This window comes from Drosophila yakuba, chromosome 3L (genome assembly GCF_016746365.2).
Source record: "Drosophila yakuba strain Tai18E2 chromosome 3L, Prin_Dyak_Tai18E2_2.1, whole genome shotgun sequence".
NCBI classification, from domain to species: domain Eukaryota; kingdom Metazoa; phylum Arthropoda; class Insecta; order Diptera; family Drosophilidae; genus Drosophila; species Drosophila yakuba.
This window is the reverse complement of record NC_052529.2, coordinates 11,421,838-11,443,727: the sequence shown is the minus strand read 5'-3', so window position 1 is coordinate 11,443,727 and position 21,890 is coordinate 11,421,838. Positions and strand designations below refer to the sequence as shown.

The following is a 21,890-nucleotide window of genomic DNA, read 5'->3' as shown; positions in this document are numbered from 1 at the left end:
CCCCCCTTTTGCATTAATAGTGTGGCGTTAAAAGCATCGGCATTAAAAATGACGATAGGACATCAAAATGGAAATTAATGGCGATTATGTGGCACATAAAAACATGAACAGCAACTAACTGCCATATAAGTAATGCGATTACCAAACTGCCCCAACTTCAATCCCAATTGATAAGGGATTATTCGAAAATTGTATTCTCTGCCGGCTTATGCATCCTTTTAATGCCAACTGAATTTAACTGCTGATTAGGTTGCGTAAATAATTCAAAATTGGCCCAAAAAGTAGTTAAATATTTTTAATGTGCATCTGGTGCAATCATAATTTTAGTGTCGCTTTGTCAAAGATTTTAGGCGATGAAATGGAGTTTTTAATGGGCCTACTTTTTTATGTCAGACGTTTAATTACGTGTCATTTATTAGTGAACTTAAAAAATGAATATTTCGTTTTCATGTTATTTCTGACAAATATGAACATTTTATTTCCTTGTGCCATAAAAACTTTAAAACCAATATTTAAATCCTATAGTAATGGCGCTTTTTACACTGCAAACAATTACCGCCGTTTATCTCGCACGCAAATGACCAGTTCCCTGAGTTGCAGTGATTTTCCAGGTAGTGCGGATCATGAGCTATAAACTGTATACTATTTGCAACAATCACCGCATCGCGCACCGCCAATTTCTGTGTCCCCGGGCAACTTTCACCCGTTTTAGCGTATCTGGTGCCAAGTAGAACATCAACTGGCTTTCAGACTGGTTCACTTCGATATATGGGGGATTTAGCCCCCCATATACATATGTGTATATATATATATGTGTTGAGAGCATTGTGGGGACCATTAAATTGACTGCCAGAGGGAAAACACATTGATTTGCCATTTGAGCGCAAATTCATCGCAATAAAATCAGCGCTGGCAAAGTTTTTTAATGCCACTTTCAATATTTGTTTGCGCACACCCCATTTCTGCCCACTGTAGTAGTGGCTGTTTGTTGGGGTTCTTGTTTTATTTTTATTTTGCGCCAGCGGGCAATTGTAAAGCGCGTTTTGTAATCGAAACTTTTAACGACTTGATGCGATTGGAAATTGTGTAATATCGAGCCACTAATACACACACCACTGCCGCATCAAGGACTCGGCACACATATGGAAGGAGTAGGGTGTTGGGGATAACGTATACGTATACGTATCCGGAAACCGAATCGAAATCGACATCGACATCGACATCCTTGTGTCTGTCCCAGAGTGGAGGGTCCTTCAGATTCTTTACTGCCTGCAAGGGCGCTACGTTCCAATGAGCAGGGCACATCGGTTGATTGCATAGATCCACTGATGCCGCTCTGAATCGGACATATGTTTGAGTTCCTGCTGCCGCCGAAGGTCCTTAATTGATGAGGTTGATAATTTCTCTTTTTTATTTTCTCTCTTTTTCTCTCTTTTTGGTACTTGAGTACTTCAGCAACTGTGGTAATTCCTTTGATGTGCCTGCCGTTGGTTAAGAGCACGGAAGCCATCCAAGTTGGGCTAATTAATTGAACTGATGCGGGAAAATCGCTGAGGCCTAGTCTTTGAAGTAGTCATTAACTACTGTCAGCTGCGCCCAGAGGCCCAGATAGTTAACCACTTGTAAGCCAAATATCAATTGACTGTTTCTCCGACGAACTGAAAAAGATTGGTAAGGAAGCTGTCAAGCTATGGTGATAAAATAAGACCTTTAATGGCAAATAAAATTATGTTTAATTTGTTTTACAGCTTTCTTTGATTTGCTTTGATTTTTATAGCATTTTAATTTTTTTAATCTTTTCAGATTCCCGTTTCGTAATTTTTTAAATCTTTTTAGATTCCCATTTTGTAATCCTTCATTACAAAAAAGCAATAGACTGCAGTTTAAGACAGCCATAACTCGCCAACCACTTGGGAATCACTTACCAAACCGAAATCCTATTTCTAACTGCTTACTTAGCGATTATTTGTCGATTTTGCAAAAAACTTTCGCCCCATTCCAAAATGCACCTTATTTGTGAGATTTGCTTTGGCAATTTATGTATCGCCATTAGTATCAGCTTCGAAAACTCACACCCACGGCGATTGAAAAAAAGGGGCTTTGCGGATTCGTCACAGGCCGTTGAAGAAATCCCTCGAAGTGCTGGCAAAGCAATCCGAAGCGTCGACAAAGATGTGCTAATAAATTTCAACTTAATTTCCGAAATGTGCAACTAACACATAAAAAGAGCCAGGCGAACGGAGAGTTTGGTTCGAAGGACGATCAGGACGTGGAGGGCCGGAAACAGGACCCTCTGACGATGGCATTGTTCTGCTCCTTCGAGGATGGCGAAAAATTTCGAGTATGGTTTTTGCATAAAACTTCAATTTAAATTGACATTTGAGTGGAAAGTAATTGCATGATATGCACGGAGCATAAAAAAGGCAGTAACCGCCCTGGGAATGGGGCGTGTTTAATATATGGGCCATGCCCCTGCTCCGCTGCGCCTCTGGCGGCTTAGCTTTTACACTGGGAGAAATGTAATGAATTTTTAGTAATCTAAGCACACTTTTTGGGAGATAAACAAAACTAGATGTGGTTTGGTTTTGGAAGGTTAAATGCGAGAATTTCTATATTTTAAATATTTCTATTTTAATAATTTTAGAAATAATGTTTTATTCAATTAAAGAAATACATAGCGGGTTTCAAAGTGGAAGAAAGGCAGTTCACGTAGTGACGAAACGCAGCAGAGAGTGAGCGAAGCCAACTAAAACATATTCAGGATAAATTGAAAGGATTTTGTAAGATACATATTATAATAGAGTTATAAATTGGGAATTTCTAAGATATTACTTTGGAATAACCCTTTAGCGAAGTTCTTAAGACAGCTGCTAAAAATCTTTGCAATACTCTTAAGTAATATAAAAATGAATTTCAAAATGCAATTTTTTTGAGTGCACATTTTGGGGTATTAAATGCGATTTGCCATCCACGACTCCCATCCATCCAGCCATCCAGCCATCTAGCCATCCATCCATCCATGGCGGGAAGTTCTACTGAGCTCATTATGCGCTCGTTTATATGCCGCATTTGTTGTTGCGGTCCGGTGTCGCTGTTGTTGTTGCAAAGTTTTGTGCACATTATGAGGGTCGGTTCTTCAGAGTCCCGATGTTTCGCAGTTTCGCTGGTTTCGTTGGTTTCGCTGGTTTCGCTGGTTACGCTGGTTTCGATGTTCCGGGGCCTTTTTTGGTTCCGGGTTTTTGTGTTTCTGTGGGCCAGCGCAAGCGAATGCGGGCAATTCGCGTCTCTCCAATCCGATTCCGACGCTTTTCCCTGCTGTTCTTGTGTGTTTTCTGTTTGTTTCTGTTTCTCTTTTAAATTAAATGCCAATAAATTTGCATTTTTTGTTTTTTTAGAGCCACACCCCCCGCTTGCCACTTTTACGCCCATCATCCAGCCAGGCAGCAATTGCTCTAAGTGCGGAACTGTGGAACTGTGGGGCAAAAAGTGTCATTTGCTCTGCTCACTCGTGCCTTCGATTTGGTTTACTTTCATTTCGTTTCGTTTGGTTTGGTATGGTTTTTTCTTTTTTTTTTGGTGGTGGTGTGGGTTGAAAAAGTTTTTCAATTCCCGAACCCACACAAAATGACCAAGTTTAACTGTCGCAAATAAATGTTGTTAATTTGTTTTAATTTCGAGCACATTTATTTGCTAATTTCCCTGACAAGGCAGTCCAATGGAAAATGGATTTGGATTCGGATTAAAATAATTTCGTTGCCATGCCAGCGAAGGCTGTTCATTTTGTTTTCCAAACAATTAACCGCGACAACTAACTGAAGGTATCTTTTGGGAAAATGGAATATTATTGTCTGCTGGATTTAATCACAGGGAAAGTAAATTAAATTGAATCATTAGCATTAGAAGGTAAATGGAGTGCTACCCTTCTTAGACATGAGTTTAATGAAAATGCCTTTAAGTTCCTACACGAACATAGAAAATACATCTTTTAACATGAACATTTTGCAAGTTGTAGATACTTTTATTAACATTTGTGTGTAATAATATGCAATGCCTATAGAAATTTACCAAGTAATGTGCTGTTTTAATGTCAAGCTACTGCTTGATAAATAAATAAATAATTGAGGTAGTAAAAATTAATACATATGTAGTTATATACTTAGTTCTTGTGAGGGGGCTTTTCTGTGAAAGAGGGTTGGTAACTTTTCTACTTTTCTCGAACACTCACCGTTCATGTACATTTGTATCTACATCTGCAATGTTTTTTTTCACTTTTTTCACCCAGTTGCCGATTTGCACAAACAACATCTGTTTGCTGTTTGTTATTTTGCCAGCACACAATCACATTTCCGCGTATCGCGTGGTTTTTGTTTGGACATCAATATTATTGAATATTTTTCCAGAAAAATATCACTTCGAATTGCTGCCAAGAATATGGACGCAATTGTAATGGAAATGATAACAACTCAGCGCAGTGGTGTGTGTTGCTTTTTCCTAGTTAAATTTTAAAATTATACATATAAATTGAACTTTTTAAGCATTTTATTCAAATGCAACCCTTTAGCGCAGGAAAATTGTCGCTCAAAGTCATTTGTCCAATGCAAATAACAAATGCCGAAAGTATGGCAATCCCTTTTAAAACTTGTAGCTCCTTTTCTACTTTTCTTGCAAATTTTGTCCCCTTTTCGCTGCTGTTGTCCGTTTCGTTTACATCAAGTAATTGAAATAACGTTATTTACATGACAAATGTCAAATATTTGCAAGGATACAAATATTGATGCCGCGAGCACATTTAAACATGAAAGCAAACAAACGGACTTCGAGTCCGATTCCGAGTCTGAATCCAAGCCGGATTCCAATTCCGGTGCTAGGGAATCCGAGTATGGGGAAAAGGACCTCAAGGATGAAGACATTCTGCACTTGCTTCAATTATGCGTGAAAGGGCCAGGGGGTGCGGGGGGATGTGAAATTGAAGTGAAACTAAAGCCTTTTGCAAATAGTTGTTAAAATATGTCAATAACCTTGCCATTTACTGGCCGGCCATCCCCAGAATCGAGGCGTTCTCAGAATCAATAGTAAAAGCTACCCCTGGACAAGAATTTCGGACAGGACACTGACGACCAAGTTGATGGCTACACACGGGGAAACGAGTATAGAAAATGAAATACTTTTTAGCTGCCACTAAAATATTAGGTAATAAAGTTTAAGATATAAACTTATGTTTAAAAAGCCTTAAAAGGCTTCTTTCTTACTCGTTCCTAATTTGTAAACAATGAGCATATATTTGTTTCAAAGTAATAATTTCTAACACCCAAATTAGGTTGTATTTTTTCCAGTGCAGGTCCGAGAAACCAAAGGGATGAGAACTAGTGATGCACGGCAAAGACGACTGAAGGGACGGAGGGTAAAACGTAGTATACACGAATAAGCGCAGAAAATGTTTAATTAAATTCCGGGACACATTTGGCATGTTACATTGCTCCACTCCGACCACAGCCGTATCCGGAAAGGGGCGGTTCCCGTTCTCCGGACTTTCGGTGAACTCCCCGGGCCGGACTCATTGGCAAATTGCAGAATGCTGCCAGCGGAACACGCCTCCTGCTCCTGCTCCTGCTCCTGCTCCTGGGACTTGGACCTTCTGCGCCCATCCGCCGGTTAACCGAACGAGACTGGAACAGAAATTGCAATAAAAATGCCGAAACGTAGCAGAAATTAAGCAAAGCAAATTATGTCGTTGCCTAAGCTATTGACATTTTCCTTGTTTTCCTCGGCCTCGCTTGTTTTTCCTGCCATTCTTGTTTTGCGCCCCCCCAACTCCGAGCTTTCCACGTTGCGGTTGAGGTCACCCAGTTGAGTGGTGCTCAATGCTCTGGTGGTTTCATCTAAGTGGATTCTCGGTTCTGGGTTCTCGGTTCTGGGAAAAGTCCTTTAAGATGGTAATTGCATCCTCCCAAACTTGCTGATTATTTTAATGATTTTTTCCTACAAAACTACTTTCCAACTACTACTACAAATCAAAATTCAGTGCTAACTGAAGAACTGATAGAACAGAGCACATAAAGTAATATGACCATCTAATCTAAAAATCCCATGGCCACATATTTATGGAACAATTACATTTTGAGCTTACATTAATCGCTACTTTCCAGGACTTACAAAGTGCTAAAACCTTCCATAAAGGATAATTGCTGTTGCTTCATCTTAAGGTCAAAGCCATAGATACATAGTTCCCTTGGCCAAATTAGAAAGCATCGCGGCGGCCAATTAGGAAATAAATTTCCACCCAAAAAGAAAAGCAAGCTAAAGCAGAAAGAAAAAATATGATTTAACTCCAATTTCGAAGAGGTTTTTCGGGGCCCTGAAACGTGCAATCAAATGAGCGGGCAAATGGCTCATTTCGAGGCTGTAACTCATCCGAGTGGGGCATTCATAAAACCCCATAAGTATAGACTCTTTACTGCACTCTGTCTGTTATGCTTTGTTCTACGTTTGGGCTCCGTTCCGTTTATGGGGATGCTATTTGTAGATGGCCTTTTAGAGGCCGGTCTTTTAGGCATTTAGAGTCGACTTTTCGAGTTTTACGATCTTCCCCGACCGTCGCGACGGTCAGTCTTAATGATTGATAAACCACACGGGACCAATCAACACCAAAAGGGCTCTCTAGAAAATCAAATCTGCGCGGTCATCCCATTTCATCCCGCATCGCTTCCTATGCAAACTGAAAACTGAAATCGTCTTTGGTCATATCCCCCCTGCCACCAAATGTTTCCTCATTTTTTGTGTTTTTTTCTTTAAGATGCACATCAAATTGGCTAAATTGTCGTGAGGCTCTGGGTTTTAAGGCAGCATCCAGGGGACTCCTCCGTGGAGTTGGAGTAGGAACTGGAGTTGGAGTTGAAGCTGGAGTTGGAGCTGGAGTTGGAGATGGAGTTTGAGATGGAGTTGGAGCTGAAGTGGATGTGTGGCTGTGCCTTGTTCGTATACCAGTTTCTTTATTACAAAAAGGGGCTTGGGTCAAACCAACAACAATCGCGGTCGACGGCGACGACGTCGTAAAAGAAAACAATATTGTAAATAAAGTTTAGACTTTAAGCCAAAACTGGTTTTGAATCCAGCGAAAACAAGATAGTAAGGCCAAGCACAGGGATCGACTGCAGCTTACCTTCTAAAATAATGCTAAACGAAAATATAAATTTCTTAACAAAACTAATTATAAAATAATATTAAATATATGCCATGGAACATTTCATTATATATTTTAAAATATAAATATTGCGATAGGGAGCGTTCAATTTCCATTTCTTTCCATCTTTAACATGCAAACTATTGCAGAGCATATAGACGCCTTGGATTAATTTTGAATACCTTTGCAGGGTATGAAATCAAAGCCAGCAAACATCGTGACTCTTAGCAACTGGATGTTTTTGTTGTTTCTGCTGGTCTTTGATGACTTTTTAACAAAAGTCGATGCTGCTGCCACTGCAATTGTTGTTTTTTGTTGGTGTCGATTTTTACTTTGTTTTCAATTGCCCTTTTGTGCGGAGTATTCAAAATTCAACGCCAAGTTTGCAGACGAAAATAAAACGAATAGCGCAAAGTGCCTGCAGAAGTTCGTATATCGGAAAACTTTTTGCATTGCATTAATTGATTAAATTCAAAGTGCAGAGTATAAAACAAATTAAAGTTAACATGTTTCGCAAAAGTTATAAATGATAATTATGACAACCGCTGTGGGTGGAAATACGCTTAGTGACGAAGAGCACCTGCTTAGTTATTATTTTGTTCAGTTCTACGAAGAATCACATTTCAAGATGCATATGTGTAGTTTATATCTCACTTTATCTCGGTATTCTAGAGATTTTAGCCAAGAGCATACGCATTTCGGCCAACTATCCGTTCGAGCAACTTTCTTGTTTTATTATAATTTTCTTTTCTTTTTTCGGGTTTGTTTGTTGTTTTTGGTTGATTTTCTTATTTTGTGTTACCATAAAAGCAGTTAAACCACAAACCACATCCATAGCCGCAAAACTTCTTGTTCATAAACAACAGCAACAACATTGGCCGGACTTTGGGACAGACTCTTTGTTGTTTGGCTGGCCGAACCACTTTGGTTTGGTACTCGGTGTCGGTCGCTGGTGGTGCTGGTGGTGCTGATGTTGGTGGTGGTGACTTGGAGGTTCGGTGCCTCCACTCCCGCCCCCGAAGCCAACAACTCTGCGGACTTGGCCCAAACACCATAAACATAAAACAAATCTATGACACGAAACAGGTCTACCAAAGAAAAGACCACGGACGGACTGGGTCTTCTGGCCAACTCTAGTGGGGATGCAGGGGGTTAAGATCCATAGAGAGAGAGAGAGATCTGATTCGAGTGGAGAACTAACCTAGGTCTAGGAACGAGTTCCATCCAGCTCTGTTCGGTTTTATTTCAGCCAAACTCTTATTTCTTGTTTTTTTTTTTTTTGTGTATTTTTTATGCACATGTTTATGGGTCTTGAGATAAAAACTATTATGATTGGTGAAACGTGCAAAAAAAACAAAACAAAAAAAGAGGCAATAGAGAAACGCCAGCAGACAACAACAGACAACAGACGAAGAACGAGAAACAATCTTGACAGCATCTGTAGATGGAGGGCTTTTGCACTCCAGCACACGACTCAATAGCTATATGCTATATACATATATCTATATCTATATCTGTTTGGCAAATATGTATGCGTGTGTGTATGTGTTTGTGGAAATTTATGCCCTGGCATAATTAACTTCAAAAATGATCTCATAAATTCATGTCGCGTTCGCCGCTTGATATTGTTTACATACAGTATCGGCATAGGTTTTGAGCTCCAAGATCCGAGATCTGAGATCTGAGATCTGAGATCTCTGGGATCTTATGGTTCTTGAAGTGGAGCACAGCTGAGTGCACTTGGAGCCACATCGCCATTACCAGATGGACCAGTTGGAGCTGGATGGGAGGCTGGGAGGTTGGGAGGCTGGGGAGCCTCAAGAGCTTTCGAATGGTTCTCATTACCGTTTCCTGTTATGGGCAGCAAGTTGTCCCCACATTCGGCGAAGTGATAAACTTCAGCGATAGATACTGTCGAGCCATCGATCACGAACCACCATCTGGATGTGGCGAATCCATAAGTGCGCGACGTGTGAATCCCTCGGCAATATATTGATTCCATTTAAAAATGTGTCCATTTAAAAAAATGTTTACCATCTAAAAGGTTCCGGGTAAATAGTAAGTAATAATAAGAAATATACATTTTTCTATTACCCATTAATAGCGAGGGGGTAAAAACAGGAAAACATTAAGTAAATGGAGTTGTAACGTAATGAATATATGATTTGCTCAAGTACTCACATTAATCAGCATGTAGATACCATTTTTATGTGTCGGATTTGTTTGTCATCAATCAAATTGTTAGGCTGGTTATTTTCAACATTTAATCATAACTTGTTAAGGCCAATATTCTTTGCCACACATAAATTAAGTCATTTGAGCAAAGCGATATCTTAACAAGCCATCGGTGAACCTAAATGTCAATAAAATTATGAAAAGACAAGACGCATTTGACACCAATTAAAGCTGCCTCTAAATGGTTTAAAGCGGCCATGTTGATGTGAATAATTAAAATGAATCGATGGCTTGTTGCTTCGTCAAATTCATTTAATATAACTTTTTGTTTTGTATTATTTATATGTTTTTTAGACTGAGCTAATTTCATTAGACCATCTATAATTGTTATGCAGCTATGCCATGTCGGATCTCAGCTTTTCTTCCGGGAAACCTTTTCTCGTTCTTAGGAACCCCCATCCCCTTTTCCTTTTTGGAACCCAATCGGAGGCTACGCCCCTGCAGCAATCGAGCGGAAAACGAGAACGGTGGAAAAAAAATGAAAGAAAAGGGGGAAGTTTGTGGGGAGGCAGCATAAACTGCGACTTCCTGAATTTAAAAACGCATTATCAAAGGCACATAAATAAAGGTCGACGATCGACAGGCGGCAGGCGGCAGTTGTCGCTGCCGTGGGGAGAAATCATTGAACGAAATCGACATTCGGCACCGAGCATAGTAAAATTTATTGCACTTTTTCCGCTGCCGCGCAATCCTTTGTCATGGCCCAAAAAAAAAAACTAAAAAGCAAAAAAAAGTAACTGAAAAAAACCCACTGTGACCCAAGCAGCAGCAACACTTTCAACTCCAATCCGAGAAACAATGAAAACTCTTTCAAATGCAGCGGCAGCAGCGAAAACAAAACGAGAAACACATTAAGCTGAGACCTGGAAAAAAGGCAAAAAAAAAAAGAAATAAAGAAAAAACATTTTTCACGAATTAACGTGGCCAGTGAAGCCGAACAGCAAAGGTTTTTTATAATTGATTTCCTGCGATTGCGGAGCAAACGAATCAAACGAGAAAGAAAAGCCTTCAGCAACAGCAGCAAAGACACTAAAAAAAAATATTCTACAGAATATTCTAGTAAGCTCACAAAATGGTATAACATAAAGAAGTAACTAGAAATGTTATCTATTTTGTATTAGTAATTTATATTAATAAACTGGACTACAAAACTGGATTTCTCGATTTATTATTATCAAGAGGATACTAAATATTCTGACATCCCAATCCTGCATTTGTAAGCTGCCAGACGTTTGTATTTCTTTCAGTGCAACAACCTGAGCTGGTCCACTCCGAATCGGACTACCGTGCAAACCCATTTCGCAGTTAACAGCGCAACAAATAAAAATAAATTATACCAGAAAAAAATAGCACAAAATATTGTTGGGGTAAAACACAACGACCAACGAAAATGTGCACATACATTTATGTATACACACATTAGTTTTATTTGTATGCAAGTCGTTGCATTGGCGAAAAGAGAAAACCCAGCAACAAAAGATGAAAATGTGGAGAAAGGGAGGTGGGCAGGTGGAAAGGTGGAAAGGTGAGCTAAGAAGGTTGCAAATCAAGCATCAAAGTGAAGTGCAGGGTACCAAGGCGGCCAGACTTACGAGACTTCAGATGCACTTTGCACACGGCAAAGTCTCAAGTGTTTGTTGACCCAAAAGAAAGTAAAGTAACTTACTGTTCCATTTAAGTCACACATTTTTGTATTATAATAATATTTAGTTTTAAAAGTATTAGCATTTTGCATTGTTTCTACATGGAGATCTACAATAAAAGATCATTTTTATTAACACATTTTCGAGTTTTATTTCTTATAGTAATACAAAGTAAACATGATCACTTGTATCTATAGGTATAGTATTTTTTTAGATTTTGGTAAGGGAATGCTTTTCACACTAGCTACAGGTGTGGCAGCAAGACAACAAGTCTAGGTGCTAATACGTTTTCTAGTTTATAACATATGTACCTGCCTTTGGGTAGATATTCCCCCCATCATCTTGCGTTTGGCTCAGTGGGTCAGTTCTCTAACGATTTTATTACTACTTCGGTACCTGGCGATGCCGTATACCTCACCTTAGGGGATGACAGCACGCACTTGGTCTCACGATCCGGGGATGATGTTCGTGGATAGATAATGCCATAATGGCATGACCCATATCAAATCAAACTCCCTCGCAGACGCAGCGTACCGCAGTCCAAAAAAAAGGTTAACACAAGACCAAAAAAAAAAAAACAAAAAAAAAGAAGGAAAAAATGAGGAAAAAATGGAGAGAAAGAAACGCTGAACACAACAATAACAAAGTGGATGGAAAAAAGTACGACCATCAACACGATCATCAACGAGAACCATAAATAAGACTTAAATGGCATGAAAAAGGCAAAGCAACAAAAACAACAACAATACCTTCAACAACAACAACAACAGCAACGCTGACTGCAATCAAAACGCAGGCTATGGCCATTACAGCAACAACAAAGTTAACCACAGCAAACAACTGAAAAGAAAAAGCAGCGAAAAAAAATACAACAAAAATTATCAACAAAATAACAAAAAAAAAATCAAAAACACCACACGAAGTCAACGTTATATATCGCCTATAAAAGCAACAACAACCACATCGAACGGCCGCACCTTCGATCCCCCACACACACACACATCGACACGTACCTGTATAATCTCGGTTACCATACACACACATACGTACATATACATACCATACGTATAACTCTGCCGCTTCCTCTTCCTCTTCCTCATGCTCCAACTTTAACTCCGATTGCGACTCCAACTCCGAATTCGGAGGAGGAGCAAGGAGAGAGGAGCGAGGAGCAAGGAGCATGGAGCCTGCAGCGCTTGGGGATCGAGCGACCCAAAATGACGGAAGACAAAAAATGGGCCAACTCAGGGCACCGACGTATGCAATACCCTTGAAGAGAGCTGGTATAGAGAGCTTGATATAGGAGCTTAATATCGTATCATAAATAAATGTTTTTCAGACCGTTGCGATATGAACTGTAATAACATTACCACATATATCATAACCAAAACTATTTCATCTATGAAATATATTTCTTCTATGAAATATATTTCTTCTATGAAATATATTTATATTTATGATATATATCTTTGTTTCTTGGATCCTGGGAACTTATAACAATACTTGTAAAATACAAGCATGTTCTTCACCTCCTATGAAATATGATATGAAATAAACTCCATCAATTAACATAGCACCCAAAATATACATTAAATATGGCAAAATTAACAACTAATAGTCACTATCTTAGTCTGAAAATCAAATTATGTTAGTAAATACACAACTGGATTATGATAGGTGTAAAATGGAGTTAACCACATTAAGCATAACTTCGTACTGGTTCGAACCATCCTCGTAAAGGGTATCAGCAATCACATCCAGCGACGGACGCGTGTTGCCCCACCGTATCTTTGACTCAATCTCGAGGCAGCCCGGCCGAACGGTCTTGGATCTCTGGGACCCCATTCGATCTGCGTTCCCCCATTCCCCCCAAAAAACCCCAACGAAGTGGTTCTGGGTTGGGCTGGGCGATGGTGGGGCGGAGATAATTCGAGGCGAGTGCTGAGGGCGGCGATGATGAACCCTCGCATCCAATTGAGGGGCGGACGGCAGTTTCGTTGCGGTTGAAGTGAATCGATGGCGAGGAAATCCTGCGGCTCTCAACGATCAGAGATCAGGTCCAAATGCTAAAAGCATAACCTGAGCAATTAAAATACCTCGTTTAGAGCTACAATAAATGGATTAGATACATAATATTGGCGCCGTACAATCCTCTGAATATTCATATGTCTGCTAAACGGATTGGGACCACAAGCTATCTAATATCACAAAAAAAAAAATAAAACAAAAAATGGCATAGCGAACAAATGTGCTAATATATGCTAAAATATGTTAAATACATAAATAAACGACAGACTGAGCAGCCAAATATGGCAAAATCAAACTGGGAATACTGATATTTATAGTCGCAAAAACCAGAAAAACGATTTTCGGCCAATATTCAAAAATCATCATCAAAAATTACAAAAAATCTGAAAAAAAAATTTTTTTTTTTTTGAAAACACAGTTTGATAGGAAATTTAATTACGAACTCAACAAGGTATGACATTCCATATTCGGACCAATATTTTCAATGTTAGGGGAAATTATAAGAATAAAAAACAAAATTAATGAAACTGTGAATATCTAGAACCCTTTCGCTATATTTATACCAAGATCAGTGTGAATGATTAATGCTCTAATAAAGTAAGTAAGAAAGTTGCGATCTAATAATAAAGTTAATGAAATAAGTTGCTCATTGTGTTGTTGCTGCCAGTGGGACCCATTCTTTAGGGTATCAAAACCGGCCGGGGTTGGTAAACAATGCTTGTTTGTTGGCTTGACTGGAAGATTGTTTTGCAGACATAAATCTCAAGACCAACAGACAGTCCGAGTGAACAGATGGGGTCCACAAAAAAAAATTTATATATATATGTATATGTATATAAAGAAAAAAGAAAACCCGCAGGGCTAAAAGCGACCCAGACACAGGTCCACAGTAAATTCACTTTACTTCCGTCGAGTGATTTCAAATTTGGTTTATAGCCAATACATTTTACTAGTGATTTATCAGTTGAAGGCAACAGCATTGCTCTATGTAAACTATTTCGCATTAAGTACATTAATTTGATTTCTATTTAGTTTTTGGTGAACAAAAATACTGAACGACCAAACTTTTTAATAAGAAAGCAAATGATCAGATGATTCTTTAAAAACATGTACAATTTCAGTTGATTGCATAGACTTTTGTACAGTTTTGCATACTATACCACAAAGTTAGGATCACCAAGTGTATATCGACTTCGTCTAGAGTGGCTTGGCCCGAATTTGATTTTGGTTTTTGGTTTTTTGTTTCCCCATCGCTTTTGGCAGTCACTTGAGTGAGGTTTGACTGTCTGAGAATCGGAGTGTCTGGTGGTCGGCTTATGTGTTCATTTGTTTATCGCCGGGACAGAAGTTGAAAACCAGTTCCCCCAGATGAAGTTCTATCGTAATTGCGTATAACTTTAAGTACAATACATTAAGGTCTAATTGACAGACAGACTGGCAGCCCCAAGTCGATTTCTCCCTTGTCATTTGCCTCTCTTTGCCTCTTCTCTTGCCAAATTAATCATCAGAATGCGATAGATGTGGCTCGTGTTGGTGGTGTTGCGATTTATTATTATATTATATAAGCATGCGGAATTACGTAAGCACTTGTCGAGCAGTTGCCTTATGGCATTAAGTAATTTGGATCTCTTGGATCTGCGATGCCTTCAGCCGTCTCACGTCCATGCGATTATAACGCTCACTGAGTCATTCAATGTCGTGTAATTACAGCCCTATCACAGCAACAGAATCGATCGTATATGTTATATATACATAAATATATTCTCCAGGCAGCCGATCTCTTCCTGAAGTCTTTTGTTTACTCGTGCATGGAAAATTGATTAGGCTAAGTGCAATTAAAAGTCCAAGCGTTTTAAATTTATGAGTTTGAGCAGAACAAAGGGAATGACTTGGTTGAACAAGGAGGATACTACAATTCATCATCAAAATATAAAGATTTACACTTTTTTTTAATGAGCAAATTTATCTTACAAAAATATTTTCATTACAAAACAAAAATGTACAACATTGTTTTCGAGTGTGTTTAAATTTTTAACTGATGTGTGGCATTACTTAAATAGAAATCAAAACTTGGACAAATAATTCGGATGTAACTATTTGATGTAATTTTGAATATCTCGTGATACATTTCTCACAGTGCATAGACCATACAGATACCCTTCTCTTGAAGTTGGACAAGCGAGTCAAATCACCATTTAAACCGGTAAACTAATGGTACAAGTAAAACCGCGGCTTTTCAGTTCAGGAAAATGCCTTGCCAGCGAGGTCTCATAGCATTGATCTGTCTCACGATCATAGTGGTTATTACGACCATCTGCCAATCTTTTCATACGAATTTTCTAACAGTGGGCCGCAATGGAACGTTAAGATACGAGCCCACTGAACTGGATCTTGGCCAGATGCGATTTCTCGCCGGACTCTCTGATTCAGAAAATCTTCGCCAAACTGTGCAAAGGATTGCGATTAAGAGGGTACCAAGCACTTCGGGACATTCGAAAGTGAGAAACTACATAGTGGATTATCTGAAGAAACTAAACTGGAACGTAGAGCTAGACATTTTTACCCAGAAAGTGCCTATTATGAGTGCCGTAACCTTCCACAATATTGTGGCACGTCAGAATCCTCGGGCCAAAAGATACCTAATGTTTGGCTGCCACTATGACAGCAAGTATTTCAAGGATTTCGATTTTATGGCCGCCACGGATTCGGCCGTTTCCTGTGCACTCATGTTAAATATGGCAACAATTTTGAGAAACCAGTTTCATAATCGTTCCGATATCAGCTTAATGCTGGTCTTCTTTGACGGCGAGGAGGCATTCGGGGAATGGTCAGCGGAGGATTCGCTCTATGGCTCCAGACACTTGGCGGAGCTGTGGGAGCAGCACGGTTTCCTGGATAGGATTGATCTCTTCTTGCTGCTGGATCTCATTGGTGCCAGTGATGTGGTCTTAAGGATGAACATTCCAAGTACTTCTGGTTGGTTCCGCCGACTTGTCCAGCTGGAGAAGAAGCTATTCCAGGCGGGCATCCTGCCACTACAACGTCCACTCTTCAAGTTTGAGCCCGGCACAGATATCGATGATGACCACCTGCCTTTCATGCTACGCAACGTTCCGGTTATCCATCTAATATCCAATAAATATCCAGCAGTTTGGCATCTAGCTGAGGACTTGGAGAGGAACGTGGACTACAATACTACGGAGCAAGTGGCTCTTGTTCTGCGAATGTTTGTCATGGAATACCTCAACTCGGCACCTTCTACATCAAATACCGTTTACCAGTAATAATTAATATATCTGTCTTTAAATATCTTTATCGTTTAATTAATCATATCCATAGTATAGCAATCTACAAGCTGCTCATAGAGGGTGAAGTAACTTTTAGTTTAAAATAACTTTATTTAACATTGTTACAGAGGTGCAATTTCGTGGAATGGCTAGCTTGAAAGCACAAAAAGTAAAAACCAAATGAAGGGGAAATGAAGTGCTTTGCGATCGTTTCTTTATTAATAACCACAATTCTGACTTGGCCCCAAACCGCAGACTGTGCTGTGTGTTACTTTTCGCCTCTGCTGGCAACCGAATCGTATCAAATTTCCATCCATCCGCCATCCGCCAACGTTTTTCCGCTCCCCAGTCGGCCAAAAGCCATCAGACATCAGCCATCAGCCATTGGGCCACGGGCAACACTCGAAATTTATGTACGCTGCTCCCAGCTCGCTGAAAGCAACACGAAAGTTAATTAAACTTGAAAATAATAAAAGCAAAGCGGAGCAGAACAGAACAGAAGCAGCACCAGAAGCTTCCAGCAGAAGGATGTGGATGTGGATGTGGATCTGCATCTGGATGTAGATGTGGATGTGGATGTGGCGAATAATGAAACACAAAAAGTGTACATCACAGCCAGCGGGCACTGAATGGCGGACACGGGTCCAGAAATCGGCTGGGGACTGTGCATATATATATATATATATATATATGTATGTATATATCTGCAGATATATGTAGATGAACTGGCGAAGGCACGGAGGTCGGTCGGTGGTCATCATTAGCATATCGCCGACAGCGGCGCGAAAAAGGGTTCCCATTTGAAAAGTTAATCGCCAGCTGATGCTGCACTGCGATTGCGAGTGCTGAGAAACCAGTGGTTGGGTGGGGCGGAAAGTGGTATATAGGGGGGAAAAGGGGGTGACGATGACTGCGTTGACACTGACAGCCACCCAAAAAAAAAAAGAACGCCCCCATCCCAGAGCGACCCACCGAAGGCCATATCCCTGTCGTCGGACCTTATCTACGGACTGCAATAAAAACGGACAATAATTAAAACTGGCAAATAGAACTGGCACACTGCGACTGTGTGCACACTTTCCAAAAAGGGTTTTCAGAAGTGTCCTTTAAATTGCGAAGCCTCTTAAAAATATACAGCTTTTATTTAGATTTTCTGAAAGTTGTTAAACTGTATGAAAAGCAAAGTATATCTGCTTTAGAGTTTAATCACTAACACTTTAGTTATATTGATATCCTTTATCTATCTTAATCATATTGTTTAATACGTATTAGAAAGATACATGCTCTTATTCGAAATCTAAATAATTTGTTGTTTTCATGCCTTGTTTAGCATTTATTAAACTGGATCTTCTTACAACATAATTTTCAATTTTTTTATATTAAGTTTCTAGTCATAAATCAGTTATGCAAAGATGATTAAAATTGTCATTACATGGCTTTAATTAGCCGAAAAAAGTCGGAATACTTTTGCAGTGCATTCGAAATTGATTAAGCCCCGAGGGAAATTGTTCTTTTGACTAAATACTGATAGCATGATATTTCAAAGGAGGCCCTTTGAGCCTTTGAAAGGATTTCTTTTCCAATATTTTTGCAAGATTATGTTTTTCACTCCTTTTCCTTTTCTTTCCCTTAACTAAAAACAAGAAGATTCCCGTATTACCACGAAAGTCTTGCCCAACATTCATTAACAGTCTGCAGTCATTCGCCTAACCCTTTTCTGCTTAATCAACAAAAAATTGTGTACTTACAAATACATATAATTCGTACACTGCGTTCCATAAGCATAAGGGTGCACCAATTATTTAAAGCTAATGTTCAAGGGAAGTTTTTTTTTTCCAATCGTAACAATAAGTACTTTACGGATATGTTGTTTCTCATGTGTATAACTTTGCAAATAGGTTAACTTACAGTTATGGAAAGCGCTGTAGAGGAAAAAACTTATCACATTTTCCGGTTTGCTCGCTGTTTGAATTACTGCAGGTCTGCCTTTTGCTGGCCTCCTGTTTTTCTTTATTTTTGTATTTTTTCCAAACAAATAACCGTAAAAATCTTTGCCATCCACATCAGTCGTAAAAAGGGGATTTCATTTTAATTACATACGAATTTCTTGTTTTTTTTCTTCCACTCAACTCACCTCACAGAATCAGATTCGGATTCAAATTCAGATTCAGCTCTTGCTTTTTTGGATTTTGGGTTTTTGTGTATGCGCGGTGAATGGGTGCGAGTGCATCGGGTGCGGATGATGATGATGATGATGATGATATAGAGAGTGCCTAACCCCCGAGCTTCTTTGTGAAACGCTTTGCGCCGTGCCGTGCCGTGTGTTGACTTTTATAATTAAGCCCTTTGTGTACATTTCCAGTTGACGGCATCCCCCGGTGGTTGGGGGGACAACCACCCCTTAATGTTCACCTGGCTTGCTGGGGTTGGGGGGGGGGGGTAGCATCATAAAAAGGATTAATTGTGCGCAATTAAAGAAAATATATTACCAAGTTCGGGGCCAAGTTTCGTAACGCTTTCGTTATTATTTTTTGTTTGTTTGTTGCTGCTGCTGCTGTTTGTTTCTCGGGCTTTTTTTTTTTTGGTGTGTCCTCATTGGATGCGAAAAGTTTGCCACCATTTGAATTATGCAAAATCATTTAAATGCGTCGCCCCGAAAAGTTTTGCCAACATTTCTCCGCCGACTTAACCACTTTGGCATGTGTCCCAGCCTCTTATTGTTATTGTTGTTTGCCAAGGGGGTCTTAAGTTCATAATGTTCGTGAAGAGCGTTACGCCCAGCGAAGGAAAAAAGGGCTTGAGTGGGTGGTGGTGGTGGTATCCCTATCACAATTGCCAGGACAATGGAGGTGGCATCTCCCTTTCCTTGCCGCAACTTTCCATTCCTTGCCTTGCCTTTCCACATGCGTTCCCGGGTTAATTGCTCAAGTTCAAAATTAAAATATTTATTACAATGAAAAACTTTGGCACTTTCGCGTCGCCAACGTGACGAACAAAAGGCAGCTTACGAATAAGTAGTCCTTTCCCCTTCCGCAAAAGTTTCCATTTCCTTCCACATGGGAGTTGTTTAATTTGTTTTCCGCTTAGTGATGTTTGCCCGAGTGTGTGAGTGTGTGCCTGTGTTTGACGAGCCGAGGAGAAAAGCTCTCCTGAAAGGTGCAATGGAGACAATGGGACTTGTCATAAATTAAATAATATTACAGGAGTGCAGAAGAGCTGGCTTTCTAATTGACACACAAGACAACACAAACTGCACTGCCATTGTGTATCAGCTTTTCATTGGAGTCAATATTTTGATGCTTGCATGTAAATATTTTAGGTACTATCTTAAATTAATCTTAATAATAACTAACTATAATAAATTAATCTTAAATAGTTAGTTTCGATTGCCAAGAAATGGAAACGAAAGTACCATTAAAGATGTGGGTAATTTTTAACGAGTCTAGCTTTATTCAATACATCAATATATCTGTTTCAATATGCAAGTTTATTATTTACTTGAGCAAGCAGAGTATTTTCCTCTCTATATTTTCACAACCCACGATTTCTGCTGTTCCAACCCCAAAGAACTTTTCCTCTTTGATTCGTTTAGCAGCTAGTAAAATACTGTGTTTGCCATTTGATTGATTTTATTGTTGGCAATGCGATTATTCGAGACCAGACCCTCGGGATGCCGAGATCCCGCCATTTAATAAGCTCGATTCCCAACCTCTGGTGTCTGGCCATTAGAACAGGTGTTGCCTGTGGCCCCGCTTCCCTTCAATCTGCCGCGAAGATTTTGCAAGGGGGAAAGGACCGCAACATGTTTGCGAACGCTTTAAAAATGTAACATGCGGTGCTTTTTCATCAGCCTTTGGCTAGCTTTTCCTCTATTTCACTTCGCAGCAGCATACCAACATCTCGGCCTCGTCTCGATTATCATTTGAGTGTATTGAAAATTTGAAACGCATGAATAGTCAGCCAGGCTAGATCGTCCTGCGGCTATATACAAAGCGATATGTGTGTGTGCATACGGTTTGTATGGACTACAAAACGAGGCATTCCAAGGGTTTATCTCAGCACTTCAGTTGGATTTTTCCGGGGTATTGGGCGGATATGGCGGATATGGCCAAACACATCCGTTGGCAGATGTTTTTCACATGGCTCATGGCGGAGTCGCCAATACAGCAACACACGTCGCTATACCCTTTCGATAAAGGAAGGCGTTTGTTATAACGATTAGTAGTATTTGGGTGAACAAAAAAATAAGGTAATTAAGAAATTAAAGAAAAACAAATACTTGTTTAAAAAATAATTCTTATTGCTTTCAAATACATAATATTTATTTCACTTATTGTATTGTATTATTTTATTACAGGGTATGTCAGAAGTGGGCACCCATTGAACTTGAGCGGTGCCCAGAATGAGCAAGTGTAGCGGAAATGATTTGGTAGCTCCAGTCCCTAGGCACCCTGATCCACTCCTAGCTCCTTGGTCCCTGGTGGAGCAAATTTTCAGCTCCACTCACGATTTGTCGGTGATTGAAAAGTGTTTTCTATGTGTTGCTGCTATAAATTGGAGTTTTCTATTATTTTTATCGGCTGGGCAACAGGCGGTACGACTTGTCGGGTAGTTCCGATGGAACGCCATATGATTGGTCCTTATTCAAATGTTCAAATAAAGTGAGTTGAGAATACATGTAAATATACATATATACACTTTATTTATTGTTTTAAGAAAAGTTGTGAGCCAATATATAAAGAAAGAAAGGGAATGGAGTGCCACAAAAGCCTTAGAAATTGTAATTCATTATCTTTTTTCTTTCACGGCAGAGAAAGATACCTAGAAAAAATACAGGTGCATCAAATTTTCTAATTGGTTAGATCCTTAACGAATATTAGGCAATCTATAAAAAACAGAACTCTTCACACATTTTTCCTGCTCATTAGAAAAGAAAGATTTTTAGGACCTGATTAATTATTCGCACATTTGCAGATGAATGATGATATTTTGCATAGCAACTAAACTTAATATACAATTCTTGTGTCGTGTGTGTATTTCATATGAACAGAAACCGTCTATTTTTGCGCCAAATTAAGCGAACTACTTGGTTTGAGCTCGAATGTGGCGGCATAAGAATCTCTTTGCCAGCTCTGTTGGGGATGCTGGGAGCCCAATTCATTTGCAGCAGTACTTTTTGCACTCATCGTGATTATCATCAGCCTCCCTGCTCGTTCGTCATTATCGAGCCGGGGAACTTCAGCTGTCATTACTTTTTATGGCCCAGCAACATGATGCACTTGCTCGGCCCCATGTGGTTGAGCTGCCTCTGCTGGTGAAGGGGAAAGTGGGGAATGGTGGTTGGGTGGTGGTGGTGGGTGGTGGTTTGTTTGCGTTGCCGAGGCTGACTGGCAGTTAAAATATAATTTCAGGAAAGAAATCATCATAGAGCCCGAGCAGAAGCCCCAGCGTCAAGAGGCAGTAAAAGTAAAACATCAAAGTGAATGCCAGGATGGGGCCGGAAGGGGTGGGTTGGGT

The 21,890-nt window shown here is 39.7% G+C and overlaps 1 protein-coding gene and 1 long non-coding RNA gene across 4 annotated transcripts; one reads left to right on the top strand and one right to left on the bottom strand.

The window, feature by feature from the left end:
- The first annotated feature begins 15,310 nt into the window (after nt 1-15,310).
- LOC6533697 (glutaminyl-peptide cyclotransferase) lies at nt 15,311-16,393 on the top strand. Its single transcript, XM_002094366.4, has one exon. It carries the CDS (start codon nt 15,336-15,338, stop codon nt 16,368-16,370), a length of 1,035 nt encoding a protein of 344 aa, XP_002094402.1. The 5' UTR covers nt 15,311-15,335; the 3' UTR covers nt 16,371-16,393.
- A 177-nt stretch (nt 16,394-16,570) lies between these two features.
- On the bottom strand, nt 16,571-19,452 carry LOC120321492. 3 transcript variants are annotated; one of them, XR_005561125.2, is made up of 4 exons: nt 18,863-19,443; nt 18,508-18,793; nt 18,282-18,422; nt 16,571-16,805 (listed from the first exon to the last, which is right to left on the bottom strand). It is a non-coding gene; the product is annotated as an uncharacterized LOC120321492 (long non-coding RNA). The 3 variants fall into 3 exon arrangements; XR_005561126.2 differs by having other exon boundaries at nt 18,282-18,785; nt 18,863-19,452; XR_005561124.2 differs by having other exon boundaries at nt 18,282-18,793; nt 18,863-19,447.
- Nucleotides 19,453-21,890: the final 2,438 nt, after the last annotated feature.

Bases quoted from the DNA above. Each gene is read 5' to 3' on its own strand.
- LOC6533697 (XM_002094366.4), top strand. From the start codon at position 15,336: ATGCCTTGCCAGCGAGGTCTCATAGCATTGATCTGTCTCACGATCATA.